Raw genomic sequence first — 20228 nt, forward strand, 5'->3', positions numbered from 1 at the left:
TCTGTGGGTCTCCATTCTGTTAATGTCATACTCAGGCTTTGCTGGACTTCCCTTGAAGGCGTCTTGTGTCTCTGCCTTTGGTGTTCTGTAGGAGGTACATCAGGCTAGAAGAGCTGTTTTATTTGTGGCTGTGGAGGAAGCAAAAACAGTGGCTCTCCCTAGGGAATTCAGTTGGCAGTTGCTGCCTGTATGATCCCTGTGTGGAATTCATGGGTACCATAGACAGATTTGTCCACCTGAAGGGACTGGAGGTAATCTGGCCCTGCCTCTCAATGGAGCAACGCTGTTCTCTCCAGCGGTGCCCTCGGCCTCTACCTGGAAATGCCAAGTTCTGATCAGCTGCCTTGGGGATAGGTGGACATCAATTCTTAGTGTTACCTGAGATTTAGTAGAAATGTCTCCTTGCATCTTCTCTCTTGTCCAGGTTTTCCCTTCTGGAACCTTCCAAGTTGAGTCCTTCCTATGAAAGCCTTGCAGATATCTCATGAAACTAGGATGTCTGAGTCCCTCATTCAGTTCCTTCTACAAATCCTTGAGAGTGTGATAAGCCACAGGCCCTGACAAAGGATCAGAAGTGGTCTCCCCCTGGTTGGGGTTGGGGTAGAGTCCAGTCAGCAAAGAGGAGGGCTAAGCGGAAGCAAGCAAGCACTGGGCCTGAACTGGGGCATTAAAGGTGAGCTCTTTACAAGGAGGAATGGGAAGGGGCTGGCCACAAGGAAGAAGTGGCTGTGGCTGAAGGCGGGGCAGCAAGAGTTGAGGGCAGAGGCGGGGGGGGCGGGGGGGGGGGGCGGAAACCAGACCAGGTAGGTTATGCTGGGAAAACTTACTGCTACACACAGAACACTTCTGCCGTCAGCCGTGTGGGTTTTCCACACCAAGCAGTCCCATTCTTTATGGACAGGAGATGCCCTGCGATCTCACTGAGCTCTGCCATGTTGGTTACCTGGAGTGAGCTCAGACCCTGCAGGTTAGGGGCTCAGTCACAGCACTGATCCTGCTTCAGACACCAGTCACAAGTAGAGGGTCCCCAGGGTCCCCAAACTTCCATCTGACTTGGCTACAAATCAGAGGTTCTTACGACCCCCCCTCAGCTTTGATAATTTGCTATCTGTCTCACACAACCCAGGGAAGCAGTTTACTGACTGTTACCGATTTGTTGCAGACAACATATTAACGGATCCAAAGGAACAGCCAGATAAAGAGAGACATGGGGTGTGGTCCAGAAGGGTCCCCAGCACAGGAGCTTCTGGCCCTAGGGAGTCACGCAGGCATGTGGAAGTGGCCTTGTTCACCAACCCGGAAGCTCTCCAAGCCCCTTTGGTTAGAGTTTTTATGGAGGCTTCGTTAGATGGGCACGATTGATTAAATCATTGACCATTGGTGATTAGCCCGACCTCTGACCCCCCTCCCCTCCCCAGAGGTCAGGGGCCAGGGCTGAAAGTTCCAACCCTCTAATCACATGGTTGGTTCTCCCTGCAAGCAACCCCCATCCTTAGGGGCTTTCCAAAGTCACCTCCTTAACCTCCCTCAAGTGTGGTTGAAAGGGGCTTGTTATGAATAACCATAGATGCTCTTGTCACCTTTGTTACTCCAGAGCTGTTTCAGGAGCTGGCGATAAAACCTAAATATTACAACAAAAGGTGCTCCTATGGCTCTTCCCACTTGGGAAAGTACAACGATTTTAGGATCTCTGGCCAGAAGCCAAGGATGGAGACCAAAGTATGTATTTATTATATCACCATATCACACAGGACAACTAGGGCCTTCACTCTGACTGTAGATGACCCGTGAGGGTCCTGAGCAGGAGAGTAACATGGTCTCCTGTATTTTGCAGGGAGGTCCTGTCTGGCCTCTGTGCTGGAGGGAGAAAGTGGAAGAGTTGAGTCGGAGGCTGTGGTGTGGTCTAGAGATGGTGGGAGTCTGGACGCGGGGGTTGGGGGAAAGTGGACATATTTTAGATGTACTCTGCAGGTAGATTAGACAAGATTTAGTGACAAGAAGTGGGAGAAAAAAGAATCACTGGATGATGACCAGGTTTCTGGCTTGAGAGACAGGTTGGTGTTTAGAGGGGAACCAGGAGCTTCATCTGAGTCATGTTGGCTAGAAATTCCCTTCTGACATCCAAGTAGAAACGGGAACTTTGCAGGCGGGGTTGAGTCTGGACAGCTGAGCAGAGGTTTGGGCGTGAGCGTATCATCTGACAGCTGTCACCGTGGGCTGGGTGTACTCACTCAGCAGAGTACACCGAGAGGAGTGGTGGCTGAAGGAGAAGAGTGCCCATCGTTTGAACCAGCAGAGGACAATTGGGTGTGGGCCAAAGGTGGGAGGAAAATTAGGGGAGGGGGCGTTTATGGAAGCCCCGAGAAGAAAAAGTTTCAGGAAGGTTGAGGACGGTTGGGGCCAATGCAGCTGACAGATCAGGTGAAATGACACACCTGTCCACAGTACTGTCTCTCACTGAATATAAGATGCCATCCATTATTACAATCACCATTACTTTATGTGCTGCTAAGACAAAAATGCTAAGACTTAGGATGACTAGATGCCATCAGCCATAAGACACCCCAGTTTAGAGATGTTGGAAAATTGTTTCAATAGTGCATGTTGAAATATGGTATTTGCGGTAACGGGGAGGTTAGTAGTGACCTTGATGAGCAGTGTCAGCGCAATGTGAGTGCAGTCAAGGGGAGGGAGGTACGGAAATAGACGCTGGGTATGTAGAAAAGTCTTGAGAAGTTTGGTTCTGAGAGAGAGCAGGGAAATGGGACAGCTGGCAAGGTGGGGAGGTTCCAGGGAAGGCTTTTCCTTTGGTATTAGGATTGGACAATTAAAGTTTTTACTCATGCAATAAGAGTTTATTTATGGACTAATCTGGAAGATAATTGTGAATGAAAAAATAAGTTCCCCAAAGATATGATATCATATACATAAAACTTTAAAATATACTGATACTACCTACTGTTTATGTGTATGTATGTTATAAAGATAGTATAAAATGTATGCCTGTATATTCTAGTGTTTTTTAATTTAAAAAGTGTTTATTGAGATATAATTTACATACCATATGATTTTAAATGTACAATTCAATGATTTTAGCATATTCTGAGTTGTGCAACCATCATCACAATCAATCCAGGAACATATTCATCACCCCCCCCAAAAAACCCATACCCCTTAACAGTCACTCCTCTTCCTTCCTCTGCCCTCAGAAACCACAAAGCTTCTCTCTATCTCTATAGATTCACCTAGTCTGGACATTTCAGATAAATGGGCTCGTACAATATGTGGTGTTTTGTGATGGCCTTCTTAGCATATTTTTGAAGCTTCATCTGTATTGTAGCATGTGTCAGTCCCTCGCTTCTTTTTATTGTTTAATAACATTCCATCGTGTGGATATGTAACATTTTATTTATCCACTCATCAGTTGATGAGCATTTAGGCTGTTTCCACCTTTTGACTATTATGAATAACGCTGCTGTAAACATTATTGTAATGGGTCTTTGTGTGAACATGTTTTCTGTTCTCTTGGATAGGTACCTAGGAGTGGAATTGCTGGGTCATACGGCAACTTCTGTTGAATCGTTTGAGAAACCACCATTTTCCAAAGCAGCTGCTCCATGTTGCATTCCCCTTACGAGTGCATGAGGGTTCTGATTTCTCCACCTCCTATGGAACACGTTATCTTTCTTTTTTATTTTAACCATCTTAGTGCCTGTGAAGTGGTGTCTCCTTGTAATTTTGATTTGCATTTCCCTGATTGCTAATGAGGTTAAGCATCTTTTCATGTGCTTATTCTCCATTTGTATATCTTCTTTGGAGAAATGTCTATTCAGATTTTTGCCCATTTTTTTAAATTGGGTTGTCTTCTTATTATTGAGTTATAAGAGTTCTGTGTATATTCTAGACATGAGTCCTTTATCAGATTTATGATTTGCAAATATTTTTTCCATTCTGTGGATTGTCTTCCCTTCCTTGATGGTATCTTCTGAAGCACAAAAGGCTTTAATTTTCTTGATCTCTAATTTATATATCTTTTGTTTTGTTGCTTGTGTTTTTGGTATCATCTCAGAAACCATTGCCTAATCCAAGATCATGAAGATATACTTTTATGTTTTTTTCTAACAGTTTTATAGTTTTAGCTCTTCCATTTAGGTCTTTGATCCATTTGTAGTTAATTTTTGTATATAGTGTGAGGTAGAGGTCCAAATTCCCTCTTTTGCATATGGCTATCTAGTTGTTCCAGCAGCATTTGTTGAAGTCTGTTCTTCCTCTGCTGAATTCCCTTGGCACTCTTGTCAAAAATCACTTGACCATAAATGTGAAGGTTTATTTCTGAACTCTTAATTTTACTCCAAGGATATGTCTATCTTTGTGCCAGTGCCAAATTTGCTTTTCTTTCTCAAGATTGTTTCAGCTATTCTGGATGCCTTGAATTTCCATCTGAATTTTAGAATCAGCTGGTCAGTTTCTGCAAAGAAGCCAGCAGGAATGATGATGAAGATTGTGTTGAATCTGTAGATCAGTTTGGGGACTACTGCTTTAACAATCTTAAGTCTTCTGCTCTGTGGAAATGGAATGTCTTTCCACTTATTGAGCTCTTCCTTAAGGTCTTTCAACAATGTTTGTAGTTTTCACAGTAAGCTTGATACTTTTTTTATTAGATTTATTCCTAAGTATTTTATACTTCTTGATGGTGTTGTAAATGGAATTGTTTTCTTAATTTCATTGCAATTTCTATCAGTTTCCTGTTACTGCCTTAACAAGTTACTACAAATTTAGTGACTTAAAATAACACAGATTTATTCTCTTACAGTTTTGGAGGTCCGAATTCTGAAATGGGTCTCACTGGGCTAAAATCAAGGTGTCATGAGGGCTGCCTTCCTCCTGGAGGCTCCAGGGGAAAGTTTATTGCCTCGCCTTTTCCAGTTTCTAGAGGTCACCTGCATTCCTTGGCTCATGGTTCCCTCCTCCATCTTCAGAGCCAGCAACTGCGTCACTCTGAGCTCTGCTTCCATAGTCACAGCTCCTTGCACTCTGACCCCACTTCCTCCCTCTTTCAGTTGTAAGGACCCTTGTGATCACATTGGGCCCACCTGGATCCAGGAGTCTCTCCCATCTCATATCCTTCACTTAATCACATTTGCAAAGTCCCTTTTGTCACATGAGGTAACGTATTCACAGGTTCTGGAGATTTGGGTAGCCATCTCTTTGGGAGGCCAAGATTCTGTCTACCACAGAAGTGCACAGAAATACATTTGATTTTTGTATATTGATCATGTATCCTGCAACCTTGGTGAACTCATTAATTAGTTCTAAAAGATTTTTAGTGGATGAAGCCTCAGGATTTTCTACATACAAGATCGTGTCATCTATGAATGGAGACAGTTTTACTTTCTCCTTTCCAATCTGAATGCCTTTTATTTCATTTTCTCACCTAATTGGCTAGGACCTCTAGTACAATATTAAATAGAAGTGGCAAGAGTGGACATCCTTATCTTGTTCCTAATCTTGGGAGAAAGCTTTCAGCGTTTCACCATTAAGCATGATGTTAGCTGTGGGGTTTTTGTAGATGCTCTTTATCAGATTGAGGAAGTTTCCCTTCTATTCCTAGAATAGTTTCTTAAGTGTTTTCATCACAAAGAGGTGTTGAATTGTGTCAAATGATTTTCTCTGCAACTATTAGGTGACCATGTGGGTTTTGGCCTTTATTCTATTGATATGAGGTATGACCTTGATTTTCAGATATTAAATTAATGTTACATTCCTGGGATAAATCTCACTTGGTCATGGTGTAAAATTCTGTTTATATGTTGCTGGATTTGGTTTGCTAGTACTTTGTTGAGCACTTTTGCATGTGTATTCACAAGAGATATTGGTCTCTAGTGTTTTTTTTTCCTTACAACATCTGTGTCTGGTTTTGGGATTAGGGTAACGTTGGCCTCATATAATGAGCTGGGAAGTGTTCCCTGCTCTTCTATTTTTTGAAAGAATTTGTGAAGAATTTGCTATTGGTTCTTCTTTAAATGTTTGGTGTTCATTTTTATATAGTTGTATATCTCAATCATTTCCTTTTTGACTTTTGTGTTTGGTTAATATATTTCCTATGTTACTTCCCATTATTTAAAATAGCTTTTTAAAATTATTACATTTAGGGGCCAGCCCCGTGGCCAAGTGGTTAAGTTCGCATACTCCACTTCGGCGGCCCAGGGTTTCGTTGGTTTGGATCCTGGGCACAGACATGGCACCGCTCATTAGGCCACGCTGAGGCACGTCCCACATGCCACAACTAGAAGGACCCACAACTAAAATATACAATTATGTACTGGGGGGCTTTGGGGAGAAAAAGCAGAAAAAATAAAAAGACTGGCAACAGTTGTTAGCTCAGGTGCCAATCTTAAAAAAATAAATAAAATAATTACATTTAGTTCTTCAGTCTAACTGGTATGATGATGTGAAGTATGGATCTCAATGTATATTTTCAAAAATAATTGACACAACACCATTTATTGAGTGAGGCTCCATTCCTAACTACTCTGAAAAGCTTCCTTTATAATCAATTTCATGTACACAGGGGTATGTTTCTGACCTCTCTTTTATTTCATTGATTTATGCATCTATTCCAGGTTCAATACCACATTATTTTAATTTCTACATTTTATAGTGTGTTTTGATAAAAATTTCCTTGGCTCTTCTCGAACATTTTCTCTTCTAGATGAATTTTTAAATCATCTTGTCAAATTCCATAAAACATTCTATTAGGAATTTTTGTTGGCATTGCCTTGAATTTATTGATTCAGTTTGGAAGAATCAACATTTTTACAGTATTGAATCTTTCTATCCAAGGATAAGATATATTTTCCCCCTTATTTTGGCGTCATATGAAACTTTAGAGTTTTCTTCATTTAGATCTTATACGTCTAGTTTGGTTTATTCCTGGCTTTAACAGTTTCTGTTGTGAATGGGATCTTTTCTAATTGGCTATTGATGATACATGGAAAAGTTATTGGTTTCTGTATGTTATCTTTCATCCAGCAATCTTGCTAAACTCAGTTTTTAGTTAGGCTGTCCATTGATTGTCTTGAATTTTCTAGGTACCCTTGCAAATAGTTTTACCAAATTTTCCCCAATATTTTAAATCCATTTCCTTTATCATGCCTCATTGCATTGTCTCTTAAAGAATATTCAACATGTGTGGGGTAATAATTATTCTTTTCATGGTCCTCACTTAGGTGGGAATGCTTCTGACGTTTCTTCATTAAGTACGATGATTGCTGTAGGTTTCTGGGAGATATTCTTTATTGAATGAAGGAAGTTTCCTTCTATTTCTTGTTTGCTTCTAATGTTTTTGTTACTTTTCATAGGAGTAGATGCTAAGTTTCATTGCATACCCTTTTTGGGGAGCATCTACTGAGAAAGATTTTTTTTATTAACTCTCTTAATGAAGAGAACTAAATAGTGGTTTTTTCTAATACTCAACCAATCTTGCATCCCTAGGATAAGCCCTCCTTTGTCACGATCTATTAATATTTTTACTGTATTGCTGCACTCAACCTGCTCAGATTTTCCTTTTTCTTTTTTTTAAATATGTTTTACTTTTCCTTTTTCTCCCCAAAGCCCCCTGGTACACAGCTGTATATTTTCAGTTGTGGATCCTTCTAGTTGTGGCATGTGGGACGCCACCTCAGCATGGCTTGATGCGCGGTGCCGTGTCTGCGCCCAGGATCGGAACCGGCAAAACCCTGGGCCGCCAAAGCGGAGCGTGTGAACTTAACCACTCGGCCACGGGGCGGCCCCTCATGTTTTCTTTGTGAAAGTTGCATCTGTGTTCAGTAAGATTGACTTAGGGTTGTTTCTATTTGTATTGTTCTTAGTCGTTTTGGTCTCAGGGTTATAATAGCTTATATGATGGATTGGGGAGCTTTCTAACGCTGCTCTGGAAGAGTGTTGATTTTGAAGGCTTGATAGAATACACTCCTTCCAAATGGACCTTATGTCTTCTTAAGGGTAGATGTCTGCTGTCTTTTTATTTCCCCCATTATGTGTTTGTTTAGCTGCTTTACTACTTGAATCAATTCCAGTAATTTGTGTTTTCCTTAAAAGTATTCATTTCAATTAGATTTTAATTTTCTTGATAAATTATATGCCAAGTTTTGCTTATAATTTAAAATTTTTCTTATTTGTAGTTTTGTTTCCTTTTTCATTCCTAATGGGATGTACTTAAGTCTTCTCTTTTTTATCTTGATACTAAAGTTCTGACTGCTTTATTCATCTTTTCAAATAACAGGCTTTCAGCAATGAGTTCTACTGGGTTTTGTTGTTAACAACTAGAAATGTATTGATTTGTGTGTGTGTGTGCGCGTTTGTGTGTGGTTTAAAGCTTCTTAAATTGAATGCTTCATTCATTTACTTTTAATCTGTCTTTTTTCCCTGAGAAATGGTTTTGCGGTTATAAAATCTCCTCTGTGCACTGTTGGCTGCGTCCCACAGATTTTGATATGCACTGTTTTCACATTGTCATTAATTTCTGAATAGGCTAAAATTTATATTGTGATTTACTCTTTAACCCAAGTGCTACTTAGAAGGGCATGCATTTGGGGCTGTGGTTTTATCCATCAATTAGATCTCATTTGCCTTTCATCTTTCAAGTGATTCTTCATCATTTTAGGCCCACCAATTGATCCCATCTTGTTTTCCAGGGCTGTTTTGGACTTACGTGTGTGTATGTATCTTTCCTATTATTTCCAGGAGTCAAGAGCAGGAGGGGAAAGCAGGCACATGGGTGCAGTGTACCAGCAGCAAGATCTCATCTCCCTCAGTTGTTTTTTTTTTTAAGGTGAGAGATTCTGGATCATGTTTGTATCTAATGAGAAGGATCCAGAAGAGAGAGAGACTGACACTGTCAGAAAACAGATACCCTAAAATGAAAGTCCTTGAAAAGGAGACAAATAATGCGATGATGAGCCTGAGTGGAGGCAAATGGCCCATGATAAAGAAGGGACGCCTCCTTCATGGTAAGAAAAGAAAGAAGGAAACTGATGGTGGGTCTACATGCACCCTCATTTTCTCTTTTCCAAACCAGACAGTCTCAGCTTTAACAGTTGTTTTTCATAACTTCTTCGTGGATTTTTCCTCTGTTACTTGGGCCTTCCTAAAAAAAAAGGTTACTCTAAAAACATAACGTTGATGAAGTTGAAACAGTTCAGAATAGCAGGACTATTAACTTCCTTGTTCTGGACACTGTGCTCATTTTCAGTCCAAAACTGCTTTACACTTAGTAGCCATTGCCTGTCTGTGGGCTTTGTGTGTGAACTGTTGTGAGCTAGGTCTCCTCTAATTTGTACTTTCACATAGAACAGCACGGGGAAACACAGTCAGCAAGACTCAGTTCAGTTATCCTCCGAGTCCTATTAGTTCTGTCTCTGGAGAGTTTTCTCAAATCAGCTCTGCCAGCCCTCGGTCCGACTTTCATCCCCTGCTGCCAGGGCTGCTGCTGTGACCTCCCTGCTGGCCGCTTTGCTCTTTCTCTCATTTCTGGTCCTTCCTCCCTGTTGCCCTCAGAACTGTCTGTCGACATATACAGACCTAATCATGCCATGATTCCTACACAAGAAATGAATTTCTTGAGGATGAAGTCCAAACTTCTCAACATTCAAGATCCTTTATGACCAGGTCCTCACCTCCATTTCTAGAACCCATCATGTCCATTGAATAAAATGGGCCATGGAGTTTAAATTGACCACAGGCTAAATGAAATGATGTAGTTCCGTGAATTAAATAAGGATATCTTTACCTAAAAAGTCTAATTCTATGGTACTGATTTCATTATGTTCTTAGACTAGTCACTTCTTCCTTGTGTTTCATTTCCTCATTTATAATATAAGGGCTTGTGACTTTGTGCAGATTAACCAATAATTCATTAAGGTATTTAGCTAGTAAGTCATCTCTCTTTCTAAACTTGTCTTCTGCCCCCATCCTAATCATGAAACTCATCATCCCCCTAAACATGCCATGCCATGTACAATCATACTGTGCTACATTTTGCTCATATTCTTTCCTTTGCCTGGGATCCATTTCTGCCCTATCCCCCTCACCCAGCTCCTATTTCTCCTAAGTAATTAGCCCTGGAGAGCCCTTTGAGATCATATACAATGTTTAATACTATACTCCTGGGCAGAGGGGTGAGGATATCATTTGAAAAAGCAGATTCAATATAATAATTCATTTTAAAGACGTGCTTTCCAAATATACTATATATAAAGTAAAATTCCACAAAATTATGACTGCTGGAGATGTTTAAATGGCAGTAATTCCAAAAAGGTCGGGACTTCTCTCTGTTCCTTAAAGAAGCTGAGCTCCTTTCTAATTCAGGGATTACTGTTGTGCCTTTCTCTCTGCAACTGGACGGTCCTTCCCCAATAACCTCCTCCCTAACACCCATTCTTCCTTCTAGATGCCAGGTTAAATGTTGCTTCTTCAGGAAGGCAAGTGTAAAGCTTCCCTTCTCTATGGTCTCATAGCCCCTTACACTTAGCCGACCTCTGACAATCGTAATTACGTGAGTATGTGCGCATTGGGTTGGTTTTCTTTGAGTCGTTCTTCACTGGACTAGACTTTGAGGACGGAGGTTGTGCCTGTTTTGTTCACTACCATGGTGCTTGGCACATGGATGAACTTTAGTTGACAAAAGGGACAAACCACTTAACAAGAGTTAAGAACCATGGCCCTAATAACCCAAAGTGCTCGTTTAACTGACGAGGCAACCGGAGCCAAGAGGTGAAAAGACATTCGCTCAAAGTCTCAGAGGCAATCTGAAGTAGAGACGGGCACCGGACTGCCGGCCTCTGAGTCCGCTTCTTTGCTCCCTCATGGCCCAGGCCTTCGCCAAGTCCTCTAACCTTGCCCTTCAGGCTGCGCCGCTCAAGCGCCCCTACGGAGCCTCTCCCGACCCCACTCCTCCCGGAGGCCCGGTTCAGCCCCTTGATGGACGGCTAGCGACGCCCTTTTCGGCGTCCTCTGTCCTGTCATCAGCCTCACAGGATGCAGGTGACCACTCTCTGCCTTTTGGACACGCGGGCAATGCTTCCAGCGCATGGGTGACTGGGTGGCGCTGGCGCTCTCCTCTGTCGCCGTGCCCCGGGCAGGTGGCCACGGTCCGCAGGTGAGAGGTGCGAGGCGCGAGGCGCGACGCGCGAGGTACAAGGCGCGAGGCCCCGACCTGCACTGGTCTCGGCCGCGGCCCCGCCCCCTCCGGGCCCCCGCGGCGCTGATTGGCCGGCGGGGCGCGGGGGCTGTGGCAGAGGGGCGTTTGCCCGCGCGCCCGCCTCGACTCCGCGGGGGCGCGCCCGTGGCACGCGGCCGGGCGGGGCCGGGGCGAGTGACGGCCGCACGGGCCAATGGGGAGGCCGCGCGCCGCCGCCGCCGCCCGCGCGGCCCCTGACGCCGGCCAAGGCGCCGCGCGCTGCGGCTGCGGGCGGCGACGGCTGCACCATGGGCCGGCTGTTGCGGGCCGCCCTGCTGCCGCCGCTGCTGCCGCCGCTGCTGCTGCTGCTGGCCGGGGGTGAGTGCGGCCGCGCGGGCGGCGGGGGGCCGCGGCGGGGGCGGGCCGCGGCGCTGGACAGCTCCCGGCGCCAACAAAGGGGTCGGCGCGCTGCGCGGGAGCGCGGTCGGGCTGGGCGGCCGCGCGCCCCCACGCGCGCGCTCACGGGGCCTGGGGGCGTGGGGCGCCGCTTGTGCCTCGGTGTGAGCGGTCCCCGGCGCGGGGGCGTGCGTGTGAGCGCGACACACACACCCTGGAGAGTGAGCCCGGAGCATGGCCGTGGCGCCTGCACAACGCTCCTGGGGCTCTGCACGGGGGGCATCGGGGAGGGCAGGAGCGCGGGTGGGAGAGGGACCGACCTGCCCGCCAGCCTCCGTGACAGCACGCAGGGCTGGGGACACAGCTTTTAAAGGTCCCGTGGGGCCACTACGTGAGCGTGGGGCGTCTGCGGCTGCCAGGGGCAAACTGCCAGGGAGCGTCTACACACGGCTGCGGCGGCAGTGGGGGTGTGTTTACGTGTGTGGGGTGCTGCTGGACAGGAGGGGGGTGTGTGTCATTGTGAGTGCGTGTACTAGACTGTGCTGGGCAACTTTATTAGGAGCTGACAAAAAAGAGGTTTGATGGCAACCAAAAGGTCTCTGTGACAGTGACACTGCTGGATAGCTCCTGCCCAGCCGACATGCAGGGATGTGTGTGAGAGACCCTCTGAGATGTGGTTTCCATTCTGCAGCGACACAAGGGCATTGCGATGTGTGTGGATGATGACAGGTTGTGGGGTGGGGAGCATTGTGAAATGGATATGCTTGTGAGAAGAAAGAGACAGACCTGCCGAACAGCTGCCGAGTGGCAGACACAGGATTTAGGTGTGTACGTGGGGGCTGGCGCGAGGTCTGTGACAGCCTGTGAGAGAGGCCACCACCGCAGAATGGGGGTAGGGAGAAGGGCCATTTGCAAGGGTCAAATGAGGACATGACTAAACAGCTTCTTCAGGCGGCCGACACAGTGGAGGAGAGAGGAAGACATGAGTACGTGTGTTAAGGTGTGATTAATGTTGGTGGAGAGGAGTACTGGGACGAGTGTGTGTGTGTGCATGTATACATGTGGGCACATCAGATAACCTTAAGTGACTCTATTTCCAGGGGACACCCAGGAGGATGACGTGTGTGCGTGTGTATGTAGGAGTGTGCATGGGACACTGGCTACCAGGCACTTCCCAGGTGGTTAACCCGCAAAGACGTGGGCACATGGTATGCATATGTTTGTGAGTGAAGGAGAAACTTGTGAAGGGTCCCTACTTGAGGGGAGGAGCAATCTTTGCTTGATGGTGGCAATGAGATGGGCCGTTGCCATGGGGTGACAGTGACAGAATCCCAGGGAAAATGGCTGGGAGGGAAAAGGGGCCACTCACTTGCATGCATTCCCAAGAAGGCTCAGGTCAGTGAGGGTACGTTTTCTCCACCGTCACCAGGAATGGATAAGGACCTAAGTGGTATGCACAGAAAAAATGTCCCTCAGTGCTTATCTGAGACACTCACACACACCTGCCTCTATCCTTGCACACCTTAAACCATCTTTGGGAGAAGGTGGATTAAATTAAATATTGGTGGGGCTGGCCCCATGGCCCAGTGGTTGAGTTCGCGTGCTCCACTTTGGCGGCCCGGGATTTCGCCAGTTTGGATCCTGGGCACGGACATGGCACCACTCGTCGGGCCACGCTGAGGCGGCGTCCCACATGCCACAGCTAGAAGGACCCACAACTAAAATGTGCAACTATGTACTGGGGGGCTTTGGGGAGAAGAAAAAAAAAATTAAATATTGGTTAGTCTGCTATTTCTTTGTGTGACAGCCACACCAGAACTGGCCAGCAGAATCTGTCAGGACCCGTGCGTGGCTGTAACTGCCTATGCCCTTAGGTGGCTAGCAATGGATTACTGTCGGCAGCTTCGTTCCTTCCACTCTCTCCCCCTCCTCCTTCTCCCCACAGGCTCTTCACGGTGCACGTTATCACCCCTGAGCTTGGGTAACTTGTGTGTGTCTAGCACCGTGTCTCTTTTTCACACATCTTTGTATGGAACCTCTACAAGGACCCTTCAGCATTGTTTCTCAGGCAGGCACACAAGCGTAAGTGTGTGTGTGTGGTAGCATGACAGTGCTAGACAGTTTCTGTTGTATCTGACACTCAAGGGTGTGGGGGCTGTGTGACAGATGCTGCTGGCCAGCTCCCGGATTGGTGTCTGGCAAGGGCTTAGGGAGATCTGGACTTCAAAGCTGCTGATGAGGGGAAGGGTGGGGGTGTGGCTGATGGTGGAAATCAGAAAAAGATGTTTGGATCAGGAGCAGATTGCAGGGGAGATAAAACATGGGGATTACTAGGGCCTTGTTTTTTCCAAACCCCTCCCCTGAGATATAAGCCTGCTTCTTTTGCTTCTTTTTCTGAGTTTGTTTGTGTCAGATTTTCAATTCTTTCAGGCTGATCCCTGAATGCTTTTCACGTGGCTTCTTTTTCTCTCCCCTTCTCTGTTGGGAGTGATGAAGTAAATTAGAGGTGCTGGAGAAAAAAAAAGAAAATCAATCACAAAGAGTGTAATTCTGAAATTTTACATCAGGTGGGGTCTCAATTAAGGCAGATTAATTATTAAGTGCAAGAGTAATTATACACAGAATGGCTATGTCTCAGCTACTATTTTGGTGGGCAAGTTTGAAAATAAGTAACCTCTTGTAATTTCTAAATAATTACCCATTGCCAAGGCTTTTGAAAATATCAAGGTCTATATAAAGAAAAAATAATCATCATAGGGAAAAATAATTTCAATAAAATGGAACCGTTTACTGGAGAAGGAATGAAAACCAGGTTCCTTTTTTCACACACAGCTTTTCAGCAAGGTTATCAGGATCTCTGTTAATTCTTTTCAGACTGTTGGGAAAGGAAGACAAGGAGGGAGAGGAGGAGGAGGGAGAATGTGGCTTCTCCACTTGGCTGGTGGAGGAGAGAGGTTCAGAGGATGGAGGAACTCGCCTGAGTCATGGAAATGGCAGGGAATAGACCCTGCGACCTACTCAGACCATGGCGCTCTGCACAGAGAGCTTCACTGACTAACAGGTGTTTTATCCCCGGACGTGGGGCATCGATGGGACTGCTGGTCAGACTTTTCTCCCGAAGGCGGACGTGGTTTTCCCAAGATCCAGGCTGCTCCAGAGATGCTGGACCAAGGCATGGATGGCAGTGACTGCTCTCCCACTGCGCCACAGTTCAGCTCTGACAGGCAGCTCGCAGGTTTTGAAGAGGCAATGCATGTTTGACCGTCCAGTGTTTTTGTGGAGGGTAAAACTCCAAGAATTCTTAAAGAAAATCAGTTTGTACTTTTCTAACAAGGCTGAAGTAACGTCTTTCCCAGCCTACCTGCTGGACTGGAGTATGGAGATAAAGCGTGTCACCTCATGGCCCTCTCAAGGTCGGCTGCTCAGGTGCCCTGGGAAGCTGTAAAATTTTTGTTATTTAATTATTACAAACATTTCTCATCAATTGACTCTTCTTCTTCCTGGACTGCGAGAGTTTTTCCAGATTAGTTTCTCGTGTTTGGTTCCCCCAACCCTGGGGATGCCACTGCTGCAAAGTAGGGCTCTAGTATCGGCTGGTATCTTATTTAAAACTTAGATTACGTTTCCCGATCAAGGGTCGTTTCCTGGAGGGCAGAAGCTGTCTCCTGTTCGTCTTTGCATCTCCAGAGAGGGCCTGGCACAATACATGGCCCAGAACAGGAGCTCCGGGGGCCGTATTCTTGTGTGTGACTGAAAGCCTAATGCGGATTTTACCTCCACGAGGACGCTGCAGCCTGCCTAAAGCCCAAGCTCGATTCTAATTGGCGGCGTAGCTGCTTGGCAGTGCGTATGATATGATTCTGACTAACTTTTTAAAAATTAGGAAATAACTATTAAATGAGTGCAGTTTATAGGTGAAATATTTCTAAATATGGGGTCCATGCAGAAATATGAATAAAGGGGATTCTTGGTGAAAATGTAGGGAGCCACTTTACTGATTGAGGTCTTTTGCAAGAGGAGGAGTCATTTCTGCACTCGAGCTGCCATGTGGTTTGGGTTTGCCCTGGTGGCCCTGAGCAGGGTGCTAGAAGCGAAGGGGTGTCTCTTAGTCTTCAACTCTAGCTTCTTTCCTTGCTCCTTAAATCCCAGGAAGTATTAGGCTATCTTGGATATTCTCCTCCTTTATGTATCCTTTGGGGGAAGGGTACCCAGCCCAGCAAGTAATAGCTTTCCAGTCTTTCTTCACGGAGCATCTGCGAGACCTTTTCGTGGGGAGAAACCAGCTAATTATAGCTCTTCTATTAACGGTCTCTTTGACTGTCATCTCACGAAGCCTTAGTTATTTCATCTGTAAAACAAGAGGGTTATTTATTTGTTCATTAATTTATTCAAACATTTATTGAGCCCCTGTCATATTTCAGAGACTGTCTAGGCAGTGGAATGACAAGGTGGAATCAGACACACGGGACACACTGGCTTCGTGCTCACTGTCCAGTGAGGGAGGTAGTAAGATGGTCTGTTACAGTTCACCAAGAAGAAGGCAGTAATTTGTTCAGAGGCCACAGTCACAGGAGTGGTACCTCACCCAGACTAAGAGCAGCCTGGGGATGCTTCTCAGAGGCTGAGGCTGGAAGCAGGAGTAGGGCTCAGGATGGTGGGTGCAGGTGACCGTGGGCATTACCAGCTTTTGGGTGAGGGCTTTTTGAGGCTCTGATGCCATCCCTTGTTTCCCCCTTTAGGCCTAGTTTTTTCTTTGAAGCCACGTGGAATAACTCTGATCTTTATTATTCATATCAACCTTTTATTTATTTTAATATATTTGAAGATACTGACCATGCTTTCTCTTAAATGTTCTCTTTTCCTGGCTAAGAACGTCCCAGTTCTCTGTTCTTTCTCCAGGACAATGGTACTTACATTTGTAGAATAGTCTGCTCTTCATAGTGTGGTTTACACGCACCACCTGGAGCTTACCTCACCTGATGTCCATGCCTCTGTGAGGGCTGTAGGAAGCATTGTCCTTGCTTAACAGACAAGGAAACCGGGGTCACTGGTGGTGAAGTGGCTTCCCCAGAACCACTCAGCTGCGGAAGCCAGAGCATAAGGCTACTTCCTGGGAGCTGGGTTCTGTCTGTTAGGGCATCCCTCTGGGTCTGATTTCAAGCCTCTTTCTCCCTCTCCTGCACACTTTTTACTTTGTTAGCGCCTTTCGCTCTGCCCCAGGGTACTTTCCTCACAACTAAATCTTTGTACTCATGTCCGACTGGTGCAGTGTGCAGAGACTCCACCACCCTCTGGATGCTCCCTCTGTTTCTGATAGAACTCATTTCTGAGTCTGGAATGCCCCTGTTTTCTTCAGGGGCCGGTCACTGTGCTGGCACTGCCAAGCTGATGGCCTGATACTTCACGAGGTGGTTGTAAGGATTAACATTCATATGATGCTGGCAAAGCATTTAGCACACTGCTCCAATACTGTTAGCTCTTACTTTTATTATAAGCATCACTCAAGGTTTTCATGAACTACTGTCATGCCAGGTCACAGTGCACAGCAGGGTAGAGCAGGAAATAACTCCTGAAATTCCATCTTTCCTGCCTCCCTGAATGTTTGTCTTGGAAAAGAAAATTTGGAGGTCATTTCGTCCACCTTCCTCGTGCTTCAGATGAGGAGACTGAGACCCAGAGGCAACTTTCCAGAGGACATACAGCAAGTTGATAATATTTGTAATTAAGTTAGTAACTAAGTTGTGAAACTGGCAAATAGGGCTGCATTCCTATTCTTAGTGAATGGGAGTGGGAGAGAGGACGAAAAGATGCCCTTTAGTTTATTGTTTTTTTGTTGTTCTTTTGTTTGTTTTGTAAATTAGGAGAGAGGGATCCAAGATTCTAAACAAACATGTTGTTACCAACTCTGGATGAGTTTGACCTGTAACCTCACCTGGTTTTTTAAAGACTGTGTTTAGGATACTGAATTGCTCAAATAGAAAATCACATTCTGCAGTTTGGGGAAATTTTCAGTGTAGGATAGAAGCCTGGGAAACAGTGTCCACACAAGGTCCTTAAAAACAGGGACCTTGTCTTCACTACATTTGTGCCCCCAGCACCTAACATAGTCGTGGGGAAGAAGAGGATACTCAGTAGACGTTACTGAGTGGACAAATGCCCAGCGGATGCTGAGTTAGTCAGTTCCTCCAAAGCTCCCACCCCACCCCTGGGTTCCTTGTTGTAGGAGATGTGTCTTTACTCCGTGCCATTCTGTCCTCTCCAGCTCTCCTAACTGTCTGGCTTTCGTGTCTGTGCAGGAGCATCCCTGGGCACGTGCACAGCTGGGTCTGATGAGCCTGGCCCAGAGGGCCTCACCTCCACCTCCCTGCTGGACCTCCTGCTGCCCACTGGGCTGGAGCCGCTGGACTCAGAGGAGCCCAGTGAGGCCATGGGGCTGGGAGCTGGCCTGGGAGCCCCTGGCTCGGGCTTCCCCAGTGAAGAGAGCGAAGAGTCTCGCATTCTCCAGCCACCACAGTACTTCTGGGAGGAGGAGGAGGAGCTGAATGACTCAAGTCTGGACCTGGGCCCCACTGCAGGTAGCTCTTCTTGCCTGGGAGTAGGTGCTGATCACAGCTGGGTGTCTCGAGTCACGTCTCTCCTCTCTCCCCACTGGCTTTGCCTGTGCCGCTGCCCACGCACAGCAGAGCCAGGTTGCTGGGATTCCCAGTGTCTTATTGGCCAAGGAGGCCCTTTTCTCTTTAGTATTCACTGCTGTTTACTGAGTATTCTGTGCTCATATAGTTCAATATAGTACTAATAGCCTGCGAGATAAATAATATTATCCCCCTCTTAAACATGAGAAAACAGAGCCATGGAAGGTTAAAGGACGCCTAAGGTCCCACAGCTGTTCAGATGTTCAGTCACGATTCAAGCCTGGATCATTCCGAGGCCTAGGGTTTTATTTGGTGGTTTTCCCCGCCTACTGGGCTGTATTGTCTCTGTTGAAGGTTCCCAGAAGTCAGCAGATCCTATGTCCCTCCGTAGGTCTCTCTGACACCCATCAAGGCATTCTAATTACCCTTCCCTCAGTCATACAGCAGAGCTGGTTTCTGGGTTTGCAGAGTGTGGCTCACGAACTTGTGGGGCCCAAAGCCAGCCTGAAGCTGAGGCTCAGCCAGAATGCGGCAGCCACGGGCTGATTACAGATGCGGCAGAGCGCGCTCGCAGCGTTTCTCGCTTCAGCAGCTGTGTCAGTGTTCTTGGCCGGCAGGAGCCCATTTTTAGATGTTGGGCTGTCACATTGTGTGCATGCACATGCACATGGGGAGGGCGTTACAGAATTTAGCCCTAATTTTTCTTTTTAAAATATAGAATGTTTTGTATTTATGTTCTCTGATTATAAAAATAGTACATGAAAATTGTAGAAAATATGAAAAATACAGAAACAATACAAAGAAGAAAATAGAATCCACCCATGATCTCACTACTGAGAGATAATTACTGCTAATAGCTTGGGATACGTCCCTCAGGTCACTTTTATATGCAAAATTGGAATCAGGGGACATAATGTTTTCACTTAAAACATTTCAGAAATATATTTCTGCATCATTAAATGTTCTTTTATAACCTGATTTTTAATGACTACATAGTATCAAACCAGTTCCCTATTGTTGCATATTTAGGTTGTTTCCAGTTTTAATGCTGCTACAAATATCCTTATATATTTTTTGCACTTTTCTGATTGTTTCCTTAGGATAAATTTCTAGAATAAAGTTGCTGGGTCTAAAGATGTGTCTGTCAATATCCCACTCAGAAACAGAAGACAATCAAATTAAGATAATCCAAGGAGGGTTTATTTGTAAAGCTATGGGCGGGGGACAGGCAAACCACAGAGGAATCCAGGGCCAGCGGCAGCAGAGCGTTCAGTGCCCCTACACCCAGAGGGACACAGGGTAGGGTCAGTGAAAGGAGCCTGCAGGGATGGAGTGGTGGAGGGCGGGCGGCCCTGACGAGAGCAGTGACCCCACAGGGAAGAAACCAGGAGCGTAAATCCTCGACCCCCTCTCCTCCCATCTCCTGTGGGAGTCCCTCCCATTCTCCTGCCCCTGCCTCTGCCAAGGAGTCCCGTCAGGAAGCAGGGACGTGACCTCTTGGTGTAATTCACAGGGTTAGTCTCCTGGGGAGGAGGGCAGGGTAGACAAGGGAGAGTGGATCTGGAGGGGTGGAGCATGTCTGAGGCAAAGGGTGTGAATCTTTGCAGAGGCTTTTGTTAAATGTTTCCAAATTAGCACCCGGAAAGGTTGTCCCAGTTTGCATACCCACCACAGGTGGGATAAATGCCAGTTTTTTTGTCACTTCCCACCAGTGAAGTTGTGTCATTTAAAAATCTTTCTCGGTTTGATAGGCAAAATTATGATGATCTTTGATTATTAGTAAATTTTAAGTTATATATGTGCATATACGTGTGTATACTGAGTATATAGACTCTGACCGTTACAGTGCTGCTTTTCCATTTGCAGCAGAGTGTGACTGAGAGCAGTTGTATATGTGCATATACGTGTGTATACTGAGTATACAGACTCTGACCGTTACAGTGCTGCTTTTCCATTTGCAGAGTGTGATTAAGAGCAGGCTTTGGAGTTGGGCAGATTCCAAAGTTCCAGCGCTGCCGTTG

The 20228-nt window shown here is 45.8% G+C and overlaps 1 protein-coding gene across 2 annotated transcripts in view; it reads left to right on the top strand.

Annotated features, from left to right (window-relative positions):
• Positions 1 to 11400: 11400 nt before the first annotated feature.
• Positions 11401 to 20228, top strand: part of PODXL2 (podocalyxin like 2) — a 40363-nt gene continuing 31535 nt past the window's right edge. For both annotated transcript variants that reach the window (XM_070237131.1, XM_023619855.2), the window contains exons 1-2: positions 11401 to 11557; positions 17872 to 18150. In XM_070237131.1, the coding sequence (XP_070093232.1) occupies positions 11488 to 11557; positions 17872 to 18150 (349 nt within the window). In that variant the 5' untranslated portion in view covers positions 11401 to 11487. The remainder of the gene's footprint in view (positions 11558 to 17871; positions 18151 to 20228) is intronic.

This window comes from Equus caballus, chromosome 16 (genome assembly GCF_041296265.1).
Source record: "Equus caballus isolate H_3958 breed thoroughbred chromosome 16, TB-T2T, whole genome shotgun sequence".
In the NCBI taxonomy this organism is placed as follows: Eukaryota; Metazoa; Chordata; class Mammalia; order Perissodactyla; family Equidae; genus Equus; species Equus caballus.